This window comes from Montipora capricornis, chromosome 7 (assembly GCF_036669925.1).
Source record: "Montipora capricornis isolate CH-2021 chromosome 7, ASM3666992v2, whole genome shotgun sequence".
Lineage (NCBI taxonomy): Eukaryota > Metazoa > Cnidaria > Anthozoa > Scleractinia > Acroporidae > Montipora > Montipora capricornis.
Genome location: NC_090889.1, coordinates 11,426,575 through 11,453,490, shown reverse-complemented (window position 1 = coordinate 11,453,490; position 26,916 = coordinate 11,426,575). Strand labels below are relative to the sequence as shown.

The 26,916-nt window shown below is 38.7% G+C and overlaps 2 protein-coding genes across 2 annotated transcripts; one reads left to right on the top strand and one right to left on the bottom strand.

The window, feature by feature from the left end:
- The first annotated feature begins 7,665 nt into the window (after positions 1-7,665).
- Positions 7,666-19,140, top strand: LOC138055615 (fibropellin-1-like). The gene is made up of 11 exons (XM_068901508.1): positions 7,666-7,741; positions 9,696-9,884; positions 10,013-10,117; positions 14,880-14,990; positions 15,684-15,794; positions 16,943-17,053; positions 17,237-17,347; positions 17,531-17,641; positions 18,072-18,182; positions 18,505-18,615; positions 19,022-19,140. Exons 1-11 carry the CDS (start codon positions 7,666-7,668, stop codon positions 19,138-19,140), a joined length of 1,266 nt encoding a protein of 421 aa, XP_068757609.1.
- Positions 19,141-21,936: 2,796 nt separating this feature from the next.
- Positions 21,937-22,368, bottom strand: LOC138055613 (ribonuclease E-like). The gene has a single exon (XM_068901507.1). The coding sequence runs from the start codon at positions 22,366-22,368 to the stop codon at positions 21,937-21,939; it is 432 nt and encodes a 143-aa protein (XP_068757608.1).
- Positions 22,369-26,916: the final 4,548 nt, after the last annotated feature.

Genomic DNA, 26,916 nt, shown 5'->3' with positions numbered 1-26,916 from the left:
GCGGGGATCCAGAAAAATTGAAAGAAGATAAAGGAGACGAAAGGACGCATAGGAAGGGAAAATGAAGAACGAATGATAGGCGCAGGGAGAAGAAGAGAGACAGAGATGGAGACAGTGAGGAAATATGAGATTTGGAATATGTAAAAGTATGATAGCAATAAGTTATCGGTAAGAGAGCACCACGAGTTCCAATAGCTCAATGTTTACACCACTTCAGTAACTAGTTGGCAAGTAATCATCAACATCATAAAGGTTGGAAGGTTAAGAGATAGTAGCACCAGGAGGTGTAGTGTAATGGAAATGGAGAAGTAACCGCTGGATGCAGCAAGTGTCAAGTATTCTAGCGCTGGGGAAATAATTGGGGACACCAAATACAGAATAAACTAAATTAGTAAGTCAAATCAAGTCAAACATTGGTTTTTGAGGGAAGGGGAAACCGGAGTACCCGGAGAAAAACCTCTAGGAGCAGAGTACAAAACCAACAAACTTGAACCACATCTGTCGTCGAGTTTGGCCACTGCGCCAGGCCTGCTCCCCAAAAGCGAGGAGTAAGGCAAGACAAAGAGTAAGACGAGACATGGAACAGGAAAACAAAACCTGCACAAAAGGGAATTTGGTAGGGGTGGAGAATAAGGAGGATATAAACCCTTTTAATAAGTCTAATATACGCCGTTTTCCGCTAATGACGTCAAACTCATGCTTTTAAAATTTATTCAGAAATGTACAAAGGCTTTAAACGAGAAACGAAATCGGAAAAGTTTTAGGCCATTGTACATTTCTAAATAAAATTTGAAAGCAAGAGTTCGACGTCATTAGCGGAAAACGGCATATATTAGACTTACTAAAAGGGTGTATACCCACCAAAATACACTTGAATAAACGGACTCGAATCACTGTCTGCAGCGCACCACGCATCAGCATATGCTCCTATCCTTTTAATACCAATGCGACCGCGGAAGGCTAGGTAGTTGTTGTTTAGCTGTGTGGATGACGTCATGTACTTATCTGGAATGCGATTGGTGCTTGGCAGTTTAACACCCAGCTCTTTAACACTGCATCCTGGAATGAACAGAATTATCAATTATTGTGTCAAGTTCGTGGTTGTAATAGAGAAGATGGTAAACTTGAAGCCCGGTTAATGAAGAAGCAAAGCCTTTATGGATAAAGGTTTGGGTAAACTCGAAAAAAAAACCAAAAAATTCGAGTAATAAGAGAAGGTTTTGCTATACTTTAGCTCGTCGGATGATTACCTTGCATTTGTCCCTCTTTAGTTTTTAGTCTTAAGTCGTCATTAACAATGCAATGTGTCCTAACTATCTTACAGAGACTATAGGCAGCCCGAGTTCGCGTCATCAGAGAGCTACTAGTGGGAAGATGAGCTTTGAGTGCAAGCGGTGTTGCGTTACAGGCAGCCGTTGAGAATTTAAATGCGTTATAAGACTTTGTATGGGAAATAAAATAGCGTCGACTATGAAGCCTAAAAAACGCTCAATTTAACGTTCATTCAATAAAATGAATAAAACTGACTCACCTCTGTTGTATTCTTGTGCGTTTTGGTGCTTATTTTACCGTTTCGGGAATTCCGTGTTTTCACTGTTCAAAGTCAAGGCTGCACACTAAGATTTCGACGGTAGTCAGCTCAGAGGCGGTTTGCGCCTCGAAAATCCATCACAGCCGCGCTTTTTTCACGCAAATCTAAAGCCCCATCATTTGCGAACCTCGGTGAATGTTTCGCCGTCAAAAATCCCCACGCACTTGGCTGGAAATGAGCATTTTCTGCCTCCGAGTCCACGATAGCTGATGAAAATAACAGCTGATGATTTCAAAATTGGTCACGGAGCTTGGGTCCGAGGTCAAATTAACTCCACCCGATGAGGTACAGTCATTTCATGTACAACACTTACCCCATCCCCACAGCGTCACTGGTAATGGAGTTGTTCGAGAAGCCGCTGTGGGGTGGGCTATCGTGGAATCGGAAGCAGAAAGTGCTCATTTCCAGCCAAGTGCGTGGGGATTTTTGACGACGAAACATTCACCGAGGTTGCAAATGATGGGGCTTTAGCTTTGCGTGAAAAAATCGCGGCTGGGATGGATTTTCGAGGCGCAAGCCACCTATGAGCTGACGATGGTCGAAATCTTAGTGTGCAGCCTTGACTTCGTCTTAGAACAGTGAAAACACGGAATTCCCGAAACGGTAAAATAAGCACCAAAACGCACAAGAATACACCAGAGGTGAGTCAGTTTTATTCATTTTATTGAATGAATGTTAAATTGAGCGTTTTTTAGGCTTCTTAATCGACGGTATTTTATTTCCAATACAAAGTCTTATAACGCGTTTAAATTCTCAACGGCTGCCTGTAACGCAACACCGCTTGCACTCGAAGGTCATCTTCCCACTTGTAATTAATTATTACACGCTCTCTAGTAAGGCGAACTTAGGCTGCTTATGCAGAGACAAACACATACAGTGCATTTTTACCTTTTGACACACCCATCCGAAAAATTGGTTTTTGCCCTTGGCGGGAATGGAACCCACGGTATGTGTTTGTCTCTGTAAGATAGTCTATACCTTTCATTTGCCTCGAAATTTCTCACTTTATGTGTCATAAGACACCAGAGAAACCACCGGGGGTCATTTTCTGACAAGTGGTATAAAGAAATGGTTTCCTGTTATATAGGCGAAGAAATCGATGTAAGGTATAATATTAATCGTTCGAAAAAGTGAAACTACAGCGAAAGACTAGCCAAGCATCTGGTGCATTTTCTCCTCTCTACACCTCTTTCCATTGTTGCTGTACAAAGCTATTACTTGCTAGCCCCAACAGTGCTTTTTGAGATCGTGACCTGCCATGCTTGTACAAGCGGTGTTTCAAGTGCTAGTCGCCTTGATGGACAAAGGTAGATATCACACGTCAAGTTGTTTAGTATTACGCTTAATTGGAGACTGCTGACCCCAAATAACGGTGAAAGCGGGCAAATTGGACGTGCGATGCTTATTAAAATGTAGAGCTTTTGTATAAATCTCTGAAATGCAACTTATTTCAACTGGTGAATGTTGAACGTATTTCGACCTTAGACACCTTAGACTTGACGAACGGCATCGATGTGGTTGCGTACCACAAAGACGCGAACTGAAACATTCAAACAGAACATTGCTTTGCACTATTTTTGGAGCCGATGGCGATTCATCTGTTTAGTCTGTTCAGATCAAAGCCTCACAGAATGCAACTTGTCAAGTAAGAGTAAATACATATTAATAGTACAACGTTTAGCATGCAAATCAATAATCAGTAGTACTTCCGATGATACAAAATGATCGTTCGTGTCATGGTTTGTGGTATAAACAGCCGCGAATAGTATGAAACACCGATCTTTTAACACTACTGTAAATATTAAGCATATGGTAAACTTCGACTCACTCTCAAGCTAAACTGATCCGGATGGGGGGGGGGGGGGGGGGGGGGGGTGAGTGGGTCCCTTTCACAATATGTTCAATTTATGGGGGTCGTTTAAAATAAATAAGGTGAAGTGAGGGGCCGGTTTGAAAATCTTCTAAGCTTTCGCAAAACGCCCCCTCCCCCTCACAGGTAATAAACGACCAGCCCCTAAAAATAAATTGGTACTAGCGCGGTTTCAGAATAAGATGTATAAATTAAACTGAAAATAGGTCAACTCCGTTTACACAAGCAAGTTCTCCTTGACAATTATAACTGTTCTATTTACACGAGCAATTTTTCCTTGACAAGGAAAACTTGTCAACAAAAACTGACCAGTGTAAACGAGATTTTAGAAATGAGAAATTCGCATTTTTCATAATCTCAAATTTGGTGATTTCACGACGTTGATGAGCAGAGTACCGTCCGCAAAAATACTGGCGAAAATATGTCTGCAGTAGCACAATTATGCAGTTTCCTTCTTTTTACCAATGATATTCTTGTTTTTTGGCGTTCTCGTTTACGATCACGTAGTACATATTAGAATGCCTATTACGATTAATGAAAACCGTTACTAATGCGGAGGAAAGGTATTGTTATGCATTTACAGCAATACTTTCATCGAAATCGCATCTCTTACAATCTCCACTTGAACTTGTCAACCTGTCATCTTAAAAACTGATTTCGAATTCGGGGCATCGATTGGAACTCAGGTTGTAGCCACCTCAGCAAACGTAAGTTAGGAAAAACTTAGCTGCGGTTCCAAATATTCTATAATTCGAGAAAAATATTCTGTCATCTCTTTAGATCAATCACAGTTGCGTATAAAATTCAGGATCGTTCTCGTGCAACGGGACATGATGCATTGTACGGACTCCAAATCGACTTCAGTGTTAAAGTTGTTGATTGTAAACAACTGTAACAAGCCATGCCACATGCTTTGCCATTTTATTCCTTCTTATTCAAGGTCGATCACCGCCAACCACTTAAGTCTTAAAACAGGCCCATAGTTAACGATAGTTAACTTGACAAAATAGCGGAACGAATGAACATCCGCTTGTACTACACTAGGTGCATTGTTATCCCGTGATGGACCTTCAAAAAATCTAGAAATAAAATGAAATCTTCGTTGATTTGGAACTTGACAACCAATGAAGTAGTAAGGAAGACGCGATTAGAAATGGTTCTCAACTATAATCTCTAGCTTATTCAATATTCTATGTTGTTATGCGGCTTGAACATTTATCACGTCGGACCCTGATATAGTGAAACTTGCGAGTTGTCCTTATTTGAATTATTGGAATTGCCAGTAATTCAGTTATGACGTTGTGGACGTCGAAGAAAGAAGTTCGATCACACCGAAAACGTATCTTTTTCTTGGAATTCCAGCAGTAGTACTGTTCAATTCCATGAGGATTAGATCACGATGCAATATTACTATTATCATTAGGTGTCAAAGACGTACGCAAGAGTGTCAATGACAAAGCCAAAGCAATAATTACCCCCGATGTTTGTCCATTGCCCACTCAGCAAAACCAACGTGAAGGCAATTATCACTGCAGGAGGACTTTGTTTGGTGTCATGCTCCATTTTGACTGAACTTCCATCAGAGCCAAACAATCATCGCTCAGTGTTATTTCTTAAAGTGCACAGTGCCTCTTTTGGCAGCTCGGTCTGTTTTTCATGCTCACGCAAATAAGCAACGAAAAGCCATAAATAATCAGAAATAAATGAATAAATTCAGAGTGCATTCATCTGTGAAAATTCCTTATTAGCTGCTCTCCGCTTGCTCTTGATTTTTCCACTGTACTCCAAAGAATAGCTGCTGTTTTGATAATGAAACGGTCCTCAATTCTCGGATGGAAAAATAAACACTTCTTACTTTCAAAAGGTTGCTTTAACGGGAAAAAGGACTCTGTGTTGCGTTGGTTTTTTAATATTGTTAAATTTTAATACAAAGGAAGTCAGCTCTGTTTAAATAAATACACACCACAGTATAGCCTGATGACCAGTTGTCATGATATTGTCTAAAGTACTTGCAAACTTTTTTAGACCCGAAATCCAGCTAGATGCTCGGCTTTTCATGACCAAACTTTCTTGAATTCACAACTGAAAAAATAAGTACATTGTTAACTTAATCAGTGAACTTAATTTTTAATCACAACGTTCTCGGTAAATCAAAGCCAAAGTTGCTCAGGTTCTGGATTGCTGTTCCATTTTCAAGTTCACGAAGAGAATAGTCTGCTCCACCAAAAATGTTACAACTTAGTACAATTTCAGCGGAAAGCTATGAACTCATTAGATGCTGCGATGTTTCCATATATCTCTCAGTGGCAAAGGGCGATGTTCTCACCACAAGCTTTTTTAACGCAGAAATTAAACCCTATAACTTTTACGATGGGCGCGCAATGACCCGGGAGCAAAAAAATGATTGAGGAACACTTATCAATTCTCCAAGCAAATTTTCGCCTGATTTGCTGTTATGTTTCTGACATGGACCCATTGTTTGATGAACCGTATTAAATTGTCGAATTAGAGTAAAGCCAAAATTCCTTTTCAGGAAAATTATGGAAGACGTTATTCCTAACTATAGCAAGCAAACATGATATCAAAAATCCTCAGTTTTGAATTCAAGTGCCCAATCACTTGTAAGAGAGGTCAGTTTCTGAAGACTCTGCATTTAGTCCATTGAGAGTAAATACTCAATAAAAGTGGTCCCCACTGCACTGAAATGCAGGGTTAGAAGAAATTTTTTGAGATTTTGAAACCTCGTGTAGCTCTCAAGATTTTTGTATAAAACTAACATAAATTAAGAAATAAATAAAGCAAGAAAACAATACTTTGAACAAGCAATCAGCTACGTGTACAAAGGCTGGTATTTTTAATTTCGTTCATTTGCCACAGGATGCATTGAAGAATTTATAAACAGTTTTCTTAGCAAGAGAATCGCTCAGTTTTTGATATGTTCTAGACATATGCCGATTTTAATAAGCGTCGGGAAGTATCCACTTGCTCTTCTTCCCAAGTTTATGTCTGAGAAAAGATGGTTTGCAGCCAATCTCTAGAAGAAACAGATAATGCGCCGATCAAATCGAAACTTCAGCATCCCCCATCCCCGGGCAAACCGCGGGCATTTGACTATCTTTTGTGCCCGGGGAGTGGGGAAATTGACCTGTGCCAGCGTGGGGTGTGGAAAATTGAGCCGAAAGTGTCAGGTTTCAAATCATTTTTTTTTTCCGGGTGCCGAAGCCGCTAACAGCTTTAAAACACGTGTTTGGACGATATGGAAGAGTTTAAAAGAAGAGATATAGCATTTGTGAGCGATTGCCTTACAAAAAAGGTCTTTAAAGTCTTTATTAAAGACGACAGCAGCCGACTACGACTGTTTTTTAGTAGGGTATGACAGACAAATCCGACGATAGGGTAGGGCATTTGAACACCATGTTGGCCCGAGGGGGAGGAAATTTGAACGATCCAATCTTCAAAAATTCAAATGCCAGGGCTTTGCCCCGGGGGGGGGGGGGGGGGGATATTGAAGTTTCGAGTTCATCGGTGCATAACACTGCAGCTTGTGGAAACTCGATTTTGACAGGCATCGCGAAGTGTCCCTTTTTAGTTTAAACCTACCTTACAGTTAAAAGCAACGCAAAGGGTCATTATCGTTTTTTTATGTTGAATCCTGATGTAAAGTTGGAGTGACGGCGTGAAGTAGGAGTCAAAGATAAACGGACACTTCGTGACATGTGGTATTCATTTCTGGTAATATCTACTGATCTCGGCTCACAGTTTAGGTCTGTCCATTACTGTTTGGATTTCCATAGAACCAAGTCAACTCCTTGTTGATAATTTGTGCCATGATAAATGTCTACGGTGATCTTCAGTCTGGGGTAAAATTAAAACAACGACGCGTCGTTTTAATTCAACCCTAGAGTCGAGATTAAGGAAGTACGGTACTACAATACTATGTACATTAGGTGTCTCATCTCCTGAATCGTACATTATGTTGGTATGGAAAGCCGTATACAAATATGTCGAGCACCAATGACAAACCAGCCTTTGACTTTTATTGTGATCGCTGATTCATATAAATGCTATTGCGCAATTGCATTTAGGCTAAAACTATCACATGTTGCTGTGCTCAATGATTTCGAGATATTGATCTGTTTGAGAACAAACGATCTTTCGAAGCCGAAACTTGGGGCAGAAATAACTTTTCCTTCTCAAAAAAAAAATGTTCTTCTACTCGAAACTAGGAGCTTACCTCATTGTTTGTCTTTGTCTGCTGATGGTCTTGAAAACCAGCGAAGGTAAGACTAAGTTGAGAGATATAACACAATTGAAGAAGGTTTCTTTTCTAAAAAAACTGGGTAACTTTAGCCCAAACGACTCCATTGAGTTAGCTTATCCAACAGCATTCGTCGTGTGCTAAGATAATAGCAATTAAGGGTGTCCTAGTCCCTTATTTTTTCAATTGAAAATGATGACCAATTTTTTATTTCGTACGGTAAAGAGAGAGAGAGAGAAAAAAAAGAGTTTTACAGCGGAGACCACTACGTGCAACTTTCACCAATTATTACATACGAAGAGCTTAAGATTTTGGCGCCAAGCTGATAAGAATTAAAGACAAAAATTAAAAAAAAAGTTCAATAGGATTTCTTGTCGTAACTTACAGCAGGAACAATAATAGGTTCTATATTTAAACTTTAGTTTGTTAAAAGCGGAAACTGAGCAACAAAGCTATGTGGCTTGAAATATCATTTTCTCAGATATTCGTTTGTGCTGGAAAATATTGAAAAGACCTAACAAAAAACATATATAATAATAATAATAATAATAAAGTTTTTGGAATTTCGGGGCCATAAACCGTCACAAAGGAATTTCTTTGATCACAATAACGCACCGATTCATTTGTCGAAACGCTCCCTTAATTTCAAACAGATAGTCTTCTATGGAACAAAAGATCCTCGTCAACTTTGAGAAATGTTTCACTAAATGAGACAATGACCTGAGAAACTAAGCGTTCACTGTTGTTTATAATAGTTATTTTGGACATCCTGAGTGAATAATCTCTACACAAAAGACAAACTATAAATGAAATAAAGAAAATCACTTTCCCTTTTGGTCTTGATTAACTCGCTGGAGACCCCCATGACGTAACAATTGCAGAAAATAACAGTATACTTTGATCCTGAAAACTCTGCCCCACAGAATATGGATAATATAATGCACAAAATTAACCAGAATCAAGAAATCCACTTGAAAACGATAATATTTTGAGCAAGCCGATTATCCGTAGTTTCAATGTTGCTAACGCAAAATAGGAAAGTCTGCGCTAGTATAATATCGAGCCCAAGTTTTTCGGACGCTCTAAAGTTTCTTTCCCTAAAGCAATTGTTTGACCTGTTTCAATCTTGCCCTTTTTTTTCTAAATCCCTGCTTCGTCGGGGTTGAAAAAAAAAGTTTTTAACTGAAAGGAATTTTTATAAAGAGAGAAATATGCTCCTTTTTCATAAAAATCCTAGCGACAAGGCTAGGCTGATATTCTCCTTTTTAAGGTCATCAAGTCACAGATATTGGCTGAAAGTAATCGAATCTGGTATTCAGTGGGGCCTTCTATATATTGGTCGTAAAGACTAATAGGTAATCTTAAACAAGAGATATTAGGTGAAGGATCCAGCAGCGATACATTGGATGAAGAGGAGAATTAATTATATCATTGTATAAAGTTGTAAGCGGTGATGTGAAGTGATGTCTTACAAATGGCGCACGGATGCATGTACAGTTTTCAAACAGTTCGGCTTCATCACACGATTATCCAACTTGCTTCGATTTCCAACAATTTTTGCAATATGCTTGATTTCTTGCCGCTGTGTACAAAAACAAGCAAATGGCTCATAGCACCAAAGACCATTAACTTCCATTTAGCGCATTTCTTTTCTTTGAAGCATGTTTCAATTGAAAAGGGAAAAAAACTAGTGAGCAACGAGTCATATGGAAAAACAGAATTCGTCCCTTAGTGATAACGTTTCAAGTTGTGGCTGATGCAGCCAGCTGTTTAAGAAAGCGCATCGTAGCTATTGTATTCTTTAGGAAAACTAACATGCCCACCCTGACGTCACGTGACAACACTCTACACATTTTCTGCATCTTAACCTGTTACAACGTCAATCATTTTCAAGAATGCAACGTATATGCGTGTTTCTGTGTTTCTACCTTAGCAATGAAAAAGAAAAAGGGCCACCACTCCGGATCCGGTGGCAGTGGTAGTGGCGGTGGCAGTGGCAGTGGTAAAGAAAGGAGGCGGTGAAAGTGGTGACCCTGACAGTGGTAATGGTGAAAGTGGAGAGAACGAAGACAGCGGAAGTGGTGAAAGCGGTGGTACCTACGATGATCCGAACCATTCCGGCGACGATGACGCCAGTGGAAGCGGCGGTGACAACGATAACGTTGGTAATGATGGCCAAGAAGATCACACAAAATTTTCAAAAAATAAAAATAGTAATCTTGATAAAGAACTAAACTGATCTCCTATGTTTTCTGTTGTGTGATTGCCTTTTTTTTTTTAATTGGATAAACAGACCCTTGCTCCAACGATCCATGTTCAAATGGTGGCTCATATCAAAGTGTAAATGGAAGTTACGTCTGCGAGTGTCTTCCTCGATTCACGGGAAGGAACTGTAAAGGTACGTTTTGAGTATATTTCTTTCTAGAAACTTATTTGCAATTTTTCTTTTATTGATCCTTTAAAACCATTTTGTTACTTTCTGGGAATTGGCAGATATGCGGTAGTTTATATAATAAGTTCAATAACGCAAGCATTTTGACTGGTTCTCGTCACGTATGATCCATAAGGGGACAGACGCATAGCTGACGTGATCATCAAGAACTTTTATTGGTTAATTATATAAAACAAATGGATCCCATGTCGCCGTGCGTCTGTTCAGTAATATATTACAGATGAAGTTAAAATGTGGTAAGAACACAAGAGTATCGCCTAGTGTGTCAATAATGTTCTTACCACAGCTCTACTACAGACGTACAGCAACATGGAATCTATTTGATAAATACGCAATAGTTGTAGTCAGATTCCGCACCCCATTACTTGGCCAACAAAAAGGGTGTTCATAAAAGGATTAACAAGAGATATTATTAAAAATTTTCATTTTGCATAGTTAAGGTGTGGATTACTGTGCTGATAAGCCCTGCAAAAACAATGGGACTTGCTCGAACCTCCAGAACAACTGCACGTGTGATTGCATAGGCCAATTTGGAGGATCACATTGTGAAGGTTTGATTGACATTCCGCTTTAATCAGTTTCAAAAAAAGAATTAGCGATGAGATGATATATGAAATGGATTATATATGAACTGTGGATATGAAATCAAGTGAAGCTATGATCCTCGCCGTTGTGAACGCAATTTTTGCAATTGCAATCGTTCAAACAACGAGGAGATTTATTTAGATGATGTTTTTAGATCTGTGCTTCATTTTTCTTTCCTCGATCCCCGGATCTCATCCTTGTTTCGACTTCTTTCCTTTTAGTGTAGCTAAAAAGTAGCTTTATTTACCCTTAACACGAAACACTGATGGAAAGAGGGAGGTAAGATGAGCGCACCGTCGGCTTACTGGGAGAATACACTCGCCCTTGAGGTTAAATGAATTACCGACGTCAAATAATTAAGGTGTACCTTTACCTTTACCAAGTATGTCGATGATACGACCATATCGCCGAAGCAGTTAACAAGAACGAGTCAAAATTGCAGGACACCGTGGACGACTTAGCTAGGTAGGTTGCTGCCTACAATTTTCAGTTAAACGAAACTAAATGTAACGAACTGCGTATTAGTTTCAGTCTTTCCAGATGTGATCTTTGATCCCATTTTGATTAATGATAAGGAATTAGAGTGTGTAGATAACGCAAAAGTTCTTGGCCCACGCATATTTTCCGAGAGGTGATTGGTACTTCACGGGGTCTGGATTTTCCTATCTTTGCCCACGGGCACGGTAACGCTCGGAGAGTTTTTTCCTCGACCTTTAATTTCCATTTTTTTGACACCGAATCCGTTTACATACATTTTATTGTATTAGACAAGAGGTTTGGAAATAGAATTCAAATAAAGAAAAATATATCTCTTAGAAACGTTCAGTTTGTAAGTCACTTTAATACTACATTCGCTCTTAAGCGCGATGCGAGTCAACAGTTTAGAAAGTGATTTCAGAGAGGAAGGGAGAGACATGAAAAAAAAAAAAAGTTATTTACCTGCTAAGGGTTGGTCCGTATAGCAAACAACTGTGACCTCGGTATTGAAAAAGCGGACCTCGGCCTGCAGCCTCGGGCAGCATTTTCAAGACCTCGGTCACGGTTTTTCGCTATACGGACCTCCCAGCTGGCAAATAACATAAATATCTGATATTATCAAGGAGGTTAATTAATTCTCGCCTGTATTTTTTAAGCCAACTAAAGTGCTCTAGCTTGAAAAGAAAAGAACTGCTGCTCTTTTACCTAACGTGCATAAGACCCGTTACTGAATACGCTTGTCCCGTGTAACATGAGTCTCCCGCAGTATCTGCATTCAGACATAGAAAGGTGCCAGAAGCGCGCTTTACGAATAATTTTCCGCGATGCTTATACCACGGGGCGCTTGGAAAGGCGGGAATTGCAACCGTTGTATGAGCGCCGCGAGAACACTGTAGTAAAGATTTTCAAGGAAGTGTGTAATGATCCAAACCATTAAAATCATTTGCTCCCGTCTCCCAACCAATGCAAAATAAACCTCAGAAGAAAGAGCACCTTTTCAGTCCAGAAACTGAACACTGACAGAGTAAAGAACTCTTTTATGGTTAAAATCGCAATTAATAGCAGTTTTTTTTCCTACAGTGTATGGAAAACCATTATATGTAAAAAAGGAACAATGAATATCTTTTTTCGCAACAAAATTTCTTAAGTTATCCTCAATATCTAATAGTATTTTTAACTTCATTGTATATTATTCCTTGTAAGTTCTGAACGTAATTCAACCTACAGGCTGCAATGTTTTTAACTAAAATACAATCTTTCCTACCTTTAACTGCTAAGGAGGTGTTCCATATTCTTTCAACAGTAACTGACTGTGTGTTTTAGATCGGCCACACAACTGGATAAAAACAACAACGTTTATCTGGCCAAGTTTGCTAGAAAAATCTTCTTGACCTTTGCTTAAAGGGGCACTTTTATGCTAAATGGGCCCTTAAGTTTGCAGCTGGCAATCACATGGTACAAAAACCACCATACAGGAGGGCAAATTGCGCACTGTGACATCTAAAATAAAGCAACTTAATTTACATTTTTTCGTTTTAGATGTCTCAGTACGCAACTTGCTCTCCAGTATGGCGGTCTTTGTACCGAAGACTGGAAAAAAAAGTCAAAATTTGTACTTTTGCTCACACGTACATCATTCCTGGCAACTGACTGAGTCGATCAATTGAAAATGTATAAAATACAGTTGTGGCGAAAAAAGCTACAAATAGATGCATTTAGTTTTTGGCAACTTTCTGAAGACAACTTCTCCAAACTTGAAAATACTGGACGGTGTTTTTTCAAGTGTCAACCATTTCCACCCTTTCCATCCTTAGCTGCAAACAACAAAGAATAGCTTCAATGTACTTCAGTGGTCACTGTCAAAAAAACTATACCATTATTCCTTGGTCCTCATTGGTTGTGATCATACTTGAAAGAAACACATATAACTCTGGTGTTGGCGCTACACGCTTGTCAACTCTCTGGTGTTTTGAATCACTTAGTGAACACTGAACAACAGAACTTGTTATACACCTAGACTTTCACTCAACAAAACGAGCACTGTGACTGATTGATTCTTGGTCACGTGCACCTGATCAAATTCAAATGTATACAATTCCGCAGTTGTTGCCTGCTTCGGATGTTTTGCTGCGATTGTTGAAGGAAAAGTCTAAACATATAACAAAGCACTTAGTGTATGGTCCCTCGGGACTTCGTCTCGGGAAACGTCAAGACTTTCGGAAAAAACAAAACTAACTGTTTCCCCCGGGACCATACTTTAAGGGTGCGATCTGTTGACCCTATTCCGGAATAAGAATACGTGGAGTGATGATTTAAAATGGTATGTCGTTTTGAACCAACAAGGATAATAAATATATGTTTATAATCACTTTAGCAGGTGTTTGACAATTTTAATGTGAATCTCCGTAAAAGCGAAGGATTTCTAACTTCTATTCCAAGTATTCCTATTCCGGAATACGGTCAATCGAACACACGCTAAGACTATATTGATTTGACACCAGTGGTTAACTCCCTAATGCGACCTGCAACCATTGATGCAAAGACGTCTTTAAGTGTTTTGAATTTTTACTAGAATAGCGAGACACTATCCCTTTAACTTGTTGATTTTAAAGCTATCATTTGTTATTTTCAGAGATGGATCATTGTTTTCAAAATCCATGCCAAAACAATGGAACTTGTACAAGTCACCCATATGTGACACCTGTGATTGCTTGGGACCTTATGAAGGACTTAACAGTGAAGGTAATCAGGTTTAATACCTATGATCTCATTTCTCAACTTTCTTTTAGAAATAAAAAGGTCTCCTCCTGTCCTGTATATTTGGCACAAAAAATTGCTTAAAAAGCCTTGAAAGATACTCTCTTCTAGTACTGTTGGTCTCGACTGTCAGCAAACAACATGGGCTTAATTAAATTTCTGCGGCGAGGAGACGAAGTCAAGACTAAACGAAAGGGACCACCAGCAAAACGACAAAGAGACAAACAAAAGTAACTGCTAGATGAAGAACAGTGGCTTGACAAATGATAAACATATTGTAACTAAAGTTGAAACCAGAAATGAGCTATTCATTTTTCTGTTAGGAAACTAAGCTTCAAACCTTAAGCCTTCAGTGCAAAATATATTGTGCACGGCCGACAACTATATAGACTGCAGATAATCAGTCAACTGTAGCTATGTTGTTTCTTGTTCAAATTTCTCCATAGACCAACTACTGTTATTCCAGTCCATGTTTAAACAATGGCAGTTGCCAAAGCAACACTGACGACTACTGATGTCATTGCCTTGAAACGTTCAGTGGAAGAAACTGTGAACGAGGTAAGATTTGTTTACAGTTTTCTACTTAGGTTTTCTCTTCCTTCGGCCATTGGTTTTCAGATAGGGAAGCGCAGCACATATTTGCCCTCCTTGAGTTCCTTATGGTGCAAAACATTGTCTTTGACGATTGCATAGGATCAGAACTGGACCGTGGCTGGGTTTAGTTTCCTGAGACATGCAGCTGTGAAGAGGTTACCACTGCAGGCTCACTTTTACACTAAAAAGTATGAAAATGAAGATGACGATAATAGCAGGCTGAGTTAATAATGACAACGATCAGTAACAATGATGATGACATCACCTAGATAAACTTATGTTCTTTGTTTAGTAGAATTGGATGCATGCTTCAGCAATCCCTGCCAGAACAACGGCAAATGCACCGACAATATGAGTGACTACAGTTGTGAGTGTGAAAAAGGATTTAAGCGAAAGGACTGTGAAGGTTTGCACTTCCCACTCCTTTTATACATAAATTCGGCAAAAACTGGTTCAATGTCCACTTAATTGAAGAGGTAATCAAGTTACAAAGTGTCTCTTCAAAATTAAACGCCGTCAACCCGGCGTCAGTCTCTTCTTGGGTTAGGGATATTTTAACATTTTGTGAGTAGTTGAGGAGTAAAAAGGGGCACATTACTGACATTTCCGGAAGCAAGTGAAGTTGAAGTTGAGGCGAACCTTCGTGACATCATTCACTGTATGCTGCATATCAATATCTCGAAACTCTGGGCCAATTTAAATATCATGCGGTGCATCAATTAATCTCCAAGGAAAAACAAATAAGAGAAGGATGGTCAAGGCTTACGTTTCATGGAAAATGTAACTAGTTCAGTTACGGGTTCACTCTTTATTCTTTTCCATAAAAAAAGAAGGCGGAACAGTACTGTATAACGTAATCAATTTACAATGCTAAAAACAAACAAAGGAACAGGAACTAATCCTATCATTTCATGGTTATTCAATTGTTCAGTGTGACGTAATGATGGTGTGCAAACGAGCCAGTAGCTATACTCGGTCTGAAGCATTTTTAAGGAGCATCCATTCATTCATCCAGACGTTGAAGCAAAAAAAGGACTCACAAATTCATCACGCGGATGATGGCGTACACTGGGTAACTTTTACTCTAACTTTCTCCTAGAATTGGATCCATGCATCAGTAACCCATGCCTGAACAACGGTACATGTTCTGGGAATCTAAGTAACTACAATTGTGAATGTTCCTCTGGATTTCACGGACATAACTGCGAAGGTTGGTACTTTTGTTGCCCACATGTCTGCCTAAAAGAAATTTTAACTAGGTGCTAAAGTAACGGTAACCAAGAAAGAGCAAGGTTGCAGAAACAAACGGAATAGTTCTTTTTCATAATGGCTGGCAAATAACAACCCTTTTAGAATGTACTAAAATAGCCAGGTGATCTGGTGACGTAACTTGGAGGACTGTGGAGAAAAATTTTAACGCCGTATCCCACAAAAGCGCGCTGGCTTATTTTCGAATTCAACATGGCAGAAGCGAGGTTAGATCTAGTCAGGGCTAATTGAATGTTATTTCAGTAACAGGAATTGTGGTATACACGTAATTATCTGTTGAGTTTGGGCGATGTAAATACTCCAAGATGTTTGTAAATAACACCTCCGGCCGCGCGCGGTTGTGGGATACAGCGTTAAAATTTTTCTCCCCAGACCTCCGAATTCCGTCACCAGATCACCTGGAGTGGATAACGTTGAAGGCGCACTCTGAGTTGCGCACCTCCGCGCAACTCACGCGCGATTTGCGCCCAAAAATTTGGCAATGGTTGCAGGAATAATTCAATTAATTAAAATCATTTTTTTGTCCTATATTAGCCCAGCGTTTTAGTATAATTATACTAAAACAACTATTCACCTCAGTCGCTAGTGGTAGAATGTTAGGGTTAGCGTTCGATAAATAGTTGTTAACTAGCCTTAATGATGATAATAATAATAATAATAATAATGATAATAATAATAATAACAATAATAAGGAGAAGAAGAAGAAGAAGAAGAAGAAGAAGAATAAGAATAAGAATAAGAATAATAATAACCGAATAACCGATTTTTTTTTACTACTTGTTTGAGTATAAAATTCTCACACCTGCAGGATCGCCTATTATTACTTAACTGGTTGACTTGCTTTTTGATGGAGAGCCATTCTATTTTGCCACTAATCTGAAAAAAAGTTTCTGTAGTGTTAAATTCCTGGATCCGCCCCAGTTAGTGTGGCTAAATCATTGAAATGTACCATTGCAAATATAACTGAAGGAAGAAAAGAAGATAAATGGTAATTCAACACTTCGTGCTAACGCATGCCCTGTCCAATAATGTTTGCTCAAAAACGTTTAATTTGCCATAAAAGAGGTAGTGTTTCCATTTGTCTTTTAGAGTTAGACGCATGCTTCAGCAATCCATGCCAGAATAACGGAACATGCTCCAGGAATCTGAGTAACTACAGCTGTGAGTGTGCGAATGGATTTAAGGGACAGAACTGTGAAGGTTTGTGTTTGTACTGTTCACTCTTTTCAGACAGCTGTGAAGAGATTTCTACCACAGACTCATACACTAGCATTGATGAATATGACAATCACAACAATAATGAATACAAATTTACCTTGGCCCAAAAACAGTGAACGAAAAATCCACATCTTTAACTAGGTAACGGTTCCATTTGTCTTTAAGAATTGGACTCATGCTTCAGCAATCCATGCCAGAATAACGGAACATGCTCCAGGAATCTGAGTAACTACAGTTGTGAGTGTGGGAATGGATTTAAGGGAGAGAACTGTGAAGGTTTGTGTCTGTACTGTTCACTCTTTTCAGACAGCTGTAAAGAGATTTCTACCACAGACCCATACACTAACATTGATGAATATGACAATCACAACAATAATGAATACAAATTTACCTTGGCTCAAAAACAGTCAACGGAAAATCCACATCTTTAAATAGGTAACGGTTCCATTCGTCTTTTAGAATTGGACTCATGCCTCAGCAATCCATGCCAGAATAACGGAACATGCTCCAGGAATCTGAGTAACTACAGTTGTGAGTGTGGGAATGGATTTAAGGGACAGAACTGTGAAGGTTTGTGTCTGTACTGTTCACTCTTTTCAGAGAGCTAGCTGTGAAGAGATTTCTACCACAGACCCATACACTAACATTGATGAATATGACAGTCACAACAATAATGAATACAAATTTACCTTGGCTCATAAACAGTCAACGGAAAATCCATATCTTTAACTAGGTAACGGTTCAATTTGTCAGAATAACGGCACCTGCTCAGGAAATCTGAGTAACTACAGTTGTGAGTGTGAGAATGGATTTGCGTTAAATTTGTAGTACCCACGTTTTTCATATAGCTGTGAAGAGGCTTGTACCACGGACTCATACACCATGCAGCATTGATGAAGATGACGATCACAATAGTAACGGAGTTGGTGATGACGATAAATGATAATAATGATGATGTAGATGAACTCAACCTGATGAGCTCTTGTTTCTTATTCAATAGAGTTAGATGTGTGCTTCATCAACCCCTGCAAGAATAACGGGACATGTACAGGAAATCTGAATAACTACAGTTGCGAGTGTCCAAATGGATTTACGGGACAGAACTGTGAAGGTCTGTACCATACATCTTTCCCTTTAAACGATTAGGAGGCTCAATCCTTGACATCTTATTTTATCTGAGCATGCGCAAAAAAGGGATGAACACTGCATGTGTCATCTGTAAATTTGATAAATCAAAGAGCTTGCTCTGAACGAGTGGTTACAGATCTTAGCGCCTTGTAATCATTCCTATATAAACAGACCGATAAAGGCTGACCGTTTCTTTCATATTTTTATGAGCATGATGTGGAATCAACATTTTTGCTATTTGATTTATTTCATGTTTCGAAAAAAGAGCATTTAATTGGAAAATCTCTCTTTCTTTTTTTCTTAAGTGGTAGACCATTGTTGTAGTGGACCATGCTTGAACAACGGATCATGTGTCAATTCCGTTCATGGATACCAGTGTGATTGTCTTGGGGGATTCCATGGGAACAATTGTCAAGGTAGATTTAAACTCACCTTTTTGGTATGTTAGTGTCACAAGGTCACCTAAAGTACGAACACAATGGCATTTGTCCTCAGATGTAAGGATAATTCCTTTTTAATCTTCAGAAGCATGAACCAATTGCACTTTCGAAAATCAATAGTCTCTGGCAGCGAAACTGAATAAGCGTCATCTCCCAAGGCAGAAAGAAAATATGGAAACGCCGAGAAAACCAGAAATCATGATTATCTTCGCGTTTATTCCACCTGTTTAGGCTATCCAGGATTGTACATTTATTGCAAAAGGCCTTAAAATCAGGAAAGCGAGAAGAACCTAACTAGTCGAGTTTGACGTTCGACGAAACATGCGATCTTTATTCAAGTAAACATACTTGAACTATGTAGTAATTGTTATTTTTTGTCTAGACTTGGATCCATGTTCCAGTACCCCCTGCCAAAACAACGGAACATGTTCCGGCAATCTAAGCAGCTTCAGTTGTGAGTGTCCCAAAGGACTTCAGGGACAGAATCGTGAAGGTCTGTAAGGCCTTCGTCACTTTCAATCTCGCACGCATACTCGACAAACACAGTCAATCTCGTTACATCAATATATCGTAACCCCTTACATAAGGAACAGTAGAAAGGAAGGGGTTTTTTTCACTGAAAATTATATGTAATCATTGTTAATATATGGAGATGCTTTATGCTTTTGTTCACTGTTTTGGCCACGACCATGCACAAACAACACCCTTTTTCTAAAAGACAGCCTACCTAAAATTTCCATTAATTCATTCAAATCTCAGTTGTGAACCGAAGACAAAAGATTATGCATGGTCACGGTCAAGTTAACACGAAACGCAATGTTACTGTTTTTTAATTTTCTAGAGTTTCATAACCAGTCCATCTATATGGATTATGATTTAGCCGAATGGCTCCGAGGAAAATTAAGGATTAATTTCAACAGTATTTTCGGAGTTTTCACTAAATTGCTCGAGTCACGAATCCAAGCGACGAGTGCAATTTGGAGAAAAGGATGAATATACAAGTGAAATTAATCCTTAATTGCAAGAGGGCACATTGCGATTACATAGCTATCAAATAGAGGGCAACATTCTTGAGGGAAGCTCGTTCAATGCCGCGACAAATGATAATCAACTTAACTGACCAATCGGTTCAATGAGCACTCTAAGCTTGGAAATCACAACAAGCACGCTTTCATTTGGATACAGTTCAATTCAATAAGACGTTATTGTCAACAGAAATAGAACTAAAAATGTATTTAATGATATGTGGACAAAAAATCGTTTAATCAGAGTCAGAATCGTGAAGAAATATTCTTTTGTACCCACGCTTGCTCTGGCTAGGCATCTGTTAACCAATCAAGATCAGGTAATCATGCCCTCTTTATTACCAAAAGTGCCCTCGTGATTAAGAAAAAATTCCCTCTGTCCCAGCCAATCAGCATTTAATAACTTTGCCCAGTATGTGATAAATGACCGTAATCAGATCGAATCTAAGCAATTATTAATCCTTTTTTTCGTTCATTAACATTTTCCTTTCAATAACAAAGAACAATAATGCACTGACGAACGAATGTTTCCTTTTGGTTGAAATCAAAATGAGAGACAATTGAACCTACTATGACTACTATGTATATGGTGAGAAATTTATAGAAAACCACATAAAAAATCAAAGGGAAACAGGCTAAAAACTGAAGAATCAATCACATCAAGAGATGAAAACAAAAACATCCAAAAGAAAACGAAAAAAACAACAACAACAACAAAAACAACCAGAAACGTACATTTTTTTCAATTAATACACAATTCAATGAAAGTGTAACTTTTGTCTTCGAATGCCTCTACTTGAACAATCATTTTAATTTTAGTGGTAGACCATTGTCACAGCGGGCCATGCGTGAACAACGGATCATGCGTCAGTTATGTCGATGGATACCAGTGTGACTGTTTAAGAGGATTTCAAAGAGTTAACTGTCAAGGTAAATGCACATATCTAGCTTTTGTATTTGAAATATCGAAGAAATTCTCAGTATAGTTGTACTTGGATTTTTGAAAACTGAACCGAGTTAGGTCACTATTATAACGATCTCTCCCGGTGAAACGGAATTGATAGCAGTCTTCCAATGGGCGGTAGGGAAAAGCAATGATATCGATCGATCGTGAGCCACTAACGAAATGCAACCTTGCGCTGTTAAAAGAACTTTATGGTGACCCATTCAGTGAAGTACACTTTTGTGCACCACAGCGCGCATTTATTCATTTCAGGAAAAGAGCTGAATGCACCAATGAAAAGTGTCTGGTTTAGGGTCCACAGGGAGAAATTGGATCAAGCATTTGTCGTCACAAAAGTTTGAAATATTACAGCAAATAATAGACGAAAATAAGCGAAAACTGAACAAATGGATCCCTATAACAATTTTCCTTTTAATATCATTTAAAGGGGCTATGACACGTTATTTTAGGGTGTTTAGGGGAAATCTTTAGTTAATCACGAGTTTAAATCTCGAAGATGTTAATGTGGAATTCCTCTACTGATAAGATTATCGTTACATCACAAACAAGATAATTCTGAGAAAAAAGACGACCTTTATCCAGTCCATTTACCTTACACTTGAAAAACGTCAGGCCGACGTTATTCAAAATTACCGAAATGCAATCCGTTTCAATAATCTTGTCCATATCTGTCTACCCATGCTTTCCTTTCCTTTTGTTGTATTTCTTTTACGCTGTCCAACAGTTTTAAGTGGTTATTGCAATGTTTCATTCTACATTTTGGACATTTTGGGTTTCATGAAATTACATTGTTTTTCGTGACATAGCCACTTTAAGAAACAAACCGAATTGATATACTGCAATACTAGAGATACGTTTTTTAGTGGTGAACCAATCTCATAAGTAATGCTTGAACATGTGTCGACAGTCTTTGGGGTTTTCAAGGGGTCAATTGCCAATGTAATTCCACACACTTTGACAACAGAAGTTATTATTAGTTTAATTGGGTGACCTAAGGTCGGATAAGGGATTTTCAAGACATTTGGACGATTTTCCCGTTAATCTTGTGGTTCTTCAACATGTGTACAATGTGTTTTTCTTCTCTTTTTTTTTTTTATTCTACCGAACAGAACAATTGGTTCTTTCATATTATTGCTCTTGAGATTGAATAATGTCCATTGCCTCACTTTAATCTAACAGATGTAGATCCCTGCACAAAATTTCCATGGAGGAAACTGTAGTAGTGCTGGTAGTAATTACAGCTGTTCTTGTCCTGGCGGTTTTCAAGGTGTTAACTGTGAACAAGGTAACGTTTTTCTGTTAGGTGAATTAAAGGATATGATTATGATCATGATCATGATGATAACGATGGGTATCATCATCGTCGTCATCATCATCGTTGACATTATAATCATCGTCATCATCATCCTCATCATTGTCATCGTCATCTTCATCATTGTCATCATCATCATCAACATTATCATCAACATTATCATCATCAGTGTCATCAACACTGTTATCAACATTACCATCAACATTGTCATCATCAGTGTCATCAACATTGTCATTATCATCGTCATAATCATCATCGTCAACATTATCCTCATCATTGTCGTCATCAGTGTCATCAACACTGTTATCAACATTATCATCAACATGGTCATCATCAGTGTCATCAACATTGTCATTATCATCATCATAATCATCATCGTCAACATTATCCTCATCATTGTCGTCATCAGTCATCGTCATCATCGTCATCATAAAATCATCGTCAACACCGTAAACTCTTCAAGCTGTTGCTTTACCTTTATTGCATAAACTTTAAGCTTGTGTGCAAAACCAAGTAAGGTAGACTCATATTTTGACGAAGGCGTTCTTTCCAACGCAGTCACATAGAAGGATTCTTGTAGTTTTAGGACGTTTTCTACCTTGGTGTGCGTGGAACACTCGGTGATAGGAAAATGGAATGAAGGGCTAAAGAAAAAACATGTTATCGTTCGCGTTTGAAAGAAAACGTTTAGTGTATTGATGTGATATATTACATGCTATGAAAAACGGATGTGATCGTTCATGTATGTATTTCAAGGAGGAGCATGCAAAGACCAGTAGAACGAGATTAATCCGAGATTAATCTCCTTATCACCCTTTAACTCATAATATACTACTTCTTAATAATACTAATACTAATACTAATACTAATACTAATACTAATACTAATACTAATACTAATACTAATACTAATACTAATACTAATACTACTACTACTACTAATACTAATACTAATACTAATACTAATACTAATACTAATACTAATACTAATACTAATACTAATACTAATATTAATACTAATACCAATACCAATACTAATACTAATACTAATACTAATACTAATACTAATACTAATACTAATACTAATACTAATACTAATACTAATACTAATACTAATACTAATACTAATACTAATACTATTACTAATACTAATACTAATACTAATACTAACACTTCTTAATATACTATACTTCTTAGTAAACCGTAGATAGCGTTGGAGACGCGCTCTGATTGGCTACTCAAACTCCGAATATCCTTTGCTATTCAAATCCTAGCAACTTGCCCGGGTTTTGCGCCCGAAAATGATGTAATCATCGCAGGAATAAATCACTTAAAATCATCTTTTTGTGCCGTATTATCTTACTGTTTTAGTACGTTCTAAAGCAGTCAGAAAATCACCACTAGCCACCTATACTTCGGTGAACTGTTGTTAATTAACAAAAGGAATCATGATTTTGTTGTTTCATTCTAGCAATTGACTCTTGTCTGAGTGATTCTTGCTATAACGGCAGCTGTAATAATACAGAAAATGGATACGAATGCCTCTGTCATACTGGATACACGGGGACACACTGTAACGAAAGTTTGCAAGGTACCATAGCTTCATAATTAGCTGTAAAGTACACTTGGTTCTGACAGGACCAATTCTTATGGTTTTAGCGGAAACTGAGGTGCTAACCGGAAGTTTGGTTCCGTATCAATTCAGCGGATATGAATAGATTGGCCACAGTAGGGAGATCGGAAAACCAACGTTTCGAACGGTTGCCCGGAAAAACATAAGGGATAGTGGGTCGTGAAGAGTTTTGTTTGGCAAAGTGGAGCAACGTTATTGGTAAGAGCATAGTGACAAGAAATTAAAACAAGAACGTTAACAAAACATTTAGTTATAAAAACGAGCGATAAAAAATAGGAACGACGTTTCGACAGCTCCACGGTCATTTTCAAGTTAGAGTTCGTGAATAAAATTTCCGCATATATACAATTTCAGAAACAATGGAATGAAGGTAAAAGCTAAGTATTTACATACGAACATTAAAAAATAACAGAATGCGAAAATAAAGTGTAAAAAAGAGGTAAAAAGAATGAAAACTATTGGAAGTGTTAAGCAAACAGTTTTGCGCGTATAGAATCACTTTGTTTGCGTATTTTTGGCTTAAGGTCCCGAATAAAAAACATTTCAAAAATCAAACAATCGAACTTGTTCGAGCACTTTCTCAGGACCCTAAAGTTCTTGGCGATTTCACATGGCTCGATTTCATGTTGTTCTCTCACATGATTGCCGATTACCGATCGTTTATGCTCCTCGACACGTTGATATAAGTGTCGGTTTGTAAAGCCGTGTGAAATCGAATCGACAATACACGCAAAACTGTTTGCTTAACACTTCCAATAGTTTTCATTCTTTTTACCTCTTTTTTACACTTTATTTTCGCATTCTGTTATTTTTTAATGTTCGTATGTAAATACTTAGCTTTTACCTTCATTCCATTGTTTCTGAAATTGTATATATGCGGAAATTTTATTCACGAACTCTAACTTCAAAATGAGCGGTCGAAAAGTCGTTCCTATTTTTTATCGCTCGTTTTTATAACTAAACGTTAACAAGTTAATGGAATAAGGCGCGTCTATTGATTCTGTGGGGACATAGGTTACAGGAAAAATAACTTGCCGTTTTAATTTTTTTTTGTTTTTTTTTGTTTTTCGTCTCTCCATCGAAAGCAAAACCTTCCTTAGTTTTATACCTCATTGGTTAATTTACTGTTATTCTTGGATTTCACATGACGTCACGACCGCCATGTTGGTGTCCCCAAACAATGAAATGGCGGCCATGTTGGTGTCCCAATCCAATCCTCCGGGAATTGAAAGCTATTATTATGCTAAGGTCTTCTTTTGTTTTCGTTGAAAAACATGGCTGTTGATCGCGTGAGTAAAACCCAAGAATTAACAATCCCCTCCTCCGGCCAATTCAACAACCCAATGTGCGTTCTTCACTCACCCACTGACGCGATAACAGTTTTTTTAGAAAATCACCTTGTTAGCCAGGAAACTGAATGCAATACCTTTTCCGGACAACCTTAAGCAACAGAAATCAAGGCAGTTCAGAGCTCATAAGCTATGTAGGACCCTAAAATACCTTGCAAACTGTGGTAAAACCAAGAGAAAACGAGACGACAGACAGGATGCACGTGAGTGGGGAGATGATCGAGATTTCTTCATGTGAATTTCACAACTTACTTTTGGTTGTTCCCAGCAACAGGGCTTGATGTATTATGCACTACTATACACTCAAACAAAAAGGCTGACAGTCGGTCTTTTTTGTCAAACGAAAATGTAATGGGACATTTCGTGCTTGATATATAGTTTAGGAATTCGTTGAATTTTGGTAGAACTGGTCGATCTCGGTGGTCAGTAATTGTGTGTTCGCGACCACTGGATTAAAGCGATTTAAACTACTTCAGCAACCGTCTGGACCCTTTTTAGTGTGACATTTATTACATTGACCGTGGCAGCGGTGCGATTTTAATGAGCAGAAATGAGTGACGATGGACATAAAATGCCCGAAGGTGCCGAAGAAACTACCGAAGAGTGCATTGCCAGAAGAGAGCTCCGAAATTCAACAGCTGGTGAGTACCTTGTCTCAGGCTTTGACGCAGAGTATGGAGGTGTCGAGAGGAATGTACGAGCACCGCGTGTCTATTCCGCGGGTCAAAATTTCAAAACATGGCTGTCCCAGTTTCTTCAGTATGCAAATCTGGTACATATCAAACCATCAGATTGTCGAGCGTATTTGCTGACCCTGCTTGAGCAACCGGCCAACAAAGTAGTTGAGCTTCTGAAGCTTTCAGAATCGTTAACCTTTGAAGAGTTCACGTCGAAGCTGGTCGAAAGATTTTATTCGGGCAAGACAAGGGAAGATTATAAATTGCAGTTGCGAGCCAGGTGTCAAAGGCCGAATGAGGATTTCGAAGGATTTGCTGATAATGTGATGGAATTGGTAGAAAATGCCTACCCAGAGACAGTTTATTAGTTTAAGGTGGAGCTGGCTAGAGATCAGTTTCTTCAAGGAGTGACACTCAGTGATGATTTGCGGGAAAAAGTATTTATGAGTCAACCGGAGTCACTTGTGCAGGCTGTTCGTGTTTTTCGTGGATTAGAAAGTGTCCGTAAAGCTTGTCAGGCAGTGCCGTCGGCTGAGAAGAAAAAGTCTGTGAATGCGGTGAGTGGTTCAGCGGGGAGTGAGAAAGTTTCATCTGAGATTCATGAGCACAAGGGATTCGTGAGCTGGAACGAAAAGCTGAAACAACTTCGACCTCGCGGCGCCGGATTAGGTGATATGTTTTGCTTGCCACAAACCTGGCCATTTCGCTCGAAATTGTCCACACAAAGAAGGGGGAAACAGAGCTCGGGGCCTGCCATGGGCCAGGCAGTCCCCGTGAGACCTGGAGTAGTGGCCCAAGAATCAGTGGTCGCCAATGAGGTAAACAACCCAGCATGTGTAAATAACAGGGTGTTGTCAGCAACATCGGACTCCGGTATCTATGTTACAGGTATTGTAAATCATACTGTGACTTGCCTATTACTAGACACTGGTACAGCTGTTAGTGTTTTGAATGAGGGAACATGGAAGAAAAGTGGGCTTGTTACTAAAATCGAGCCCGTCACCGGGACCTTGACTACAGCAAATGGAAATGAATTAACAGTTCTGGGTGAAACAAATGTTAGATTTCGTCTTGGAAACATTGATTGTTTTTGGCCAGTAATGATTGCACGGGGTCTATCCCATGACTGCATACTTGGCTCTGATTTTTTCGAGCACTTTCAATGTCAAATTCACTATGATTCAGGAACCTTTGTATTAGGAAACACTGAACTTTTAATCAGGTACGGCAAGGTCACACCCAGTGTTTGTCGAATTTTTCTGTGTGATGATATTCAAGTGGAACCTGGAACTGAGGAAGAAATAGAGGCCAAATTGGC

What these genes read in the sequence shown, in the direction of transcription:
- LOC138055613 (XM_068901507.1), bottom strand. Translation starts at nt 22,368, where the DNA reads ATGACGATGATGACGATGACTGATGACGACAATGATGAGGATAATGTT.
- LOC138055615 (XM_068901508.1), top strand. Translation starts at nt 7,666, where the DNA reads ATGTTCTTCTACTCGAAACTAGGAGCTTACCTCATTGTTTGTCTTTGT. An exon ending in GGTCTTGAAAACCAGCGAAG is followed by an intron (nt 7,742 to 9,695) that starts GTAAGACTAAGT and finishes ATCCGGTGGCAG; the next exon opens with TGGTAGTGGCGGTGGCAGTG. An exon ending in CGGTGACAACGATAACGTTG is followed by an intron (nt 9,885 to 10,012) that starts GTAATGATGGCC and finishes TTGGATAAACAG; the next exon opens with ACCCTTGCTCCAACGATCCA.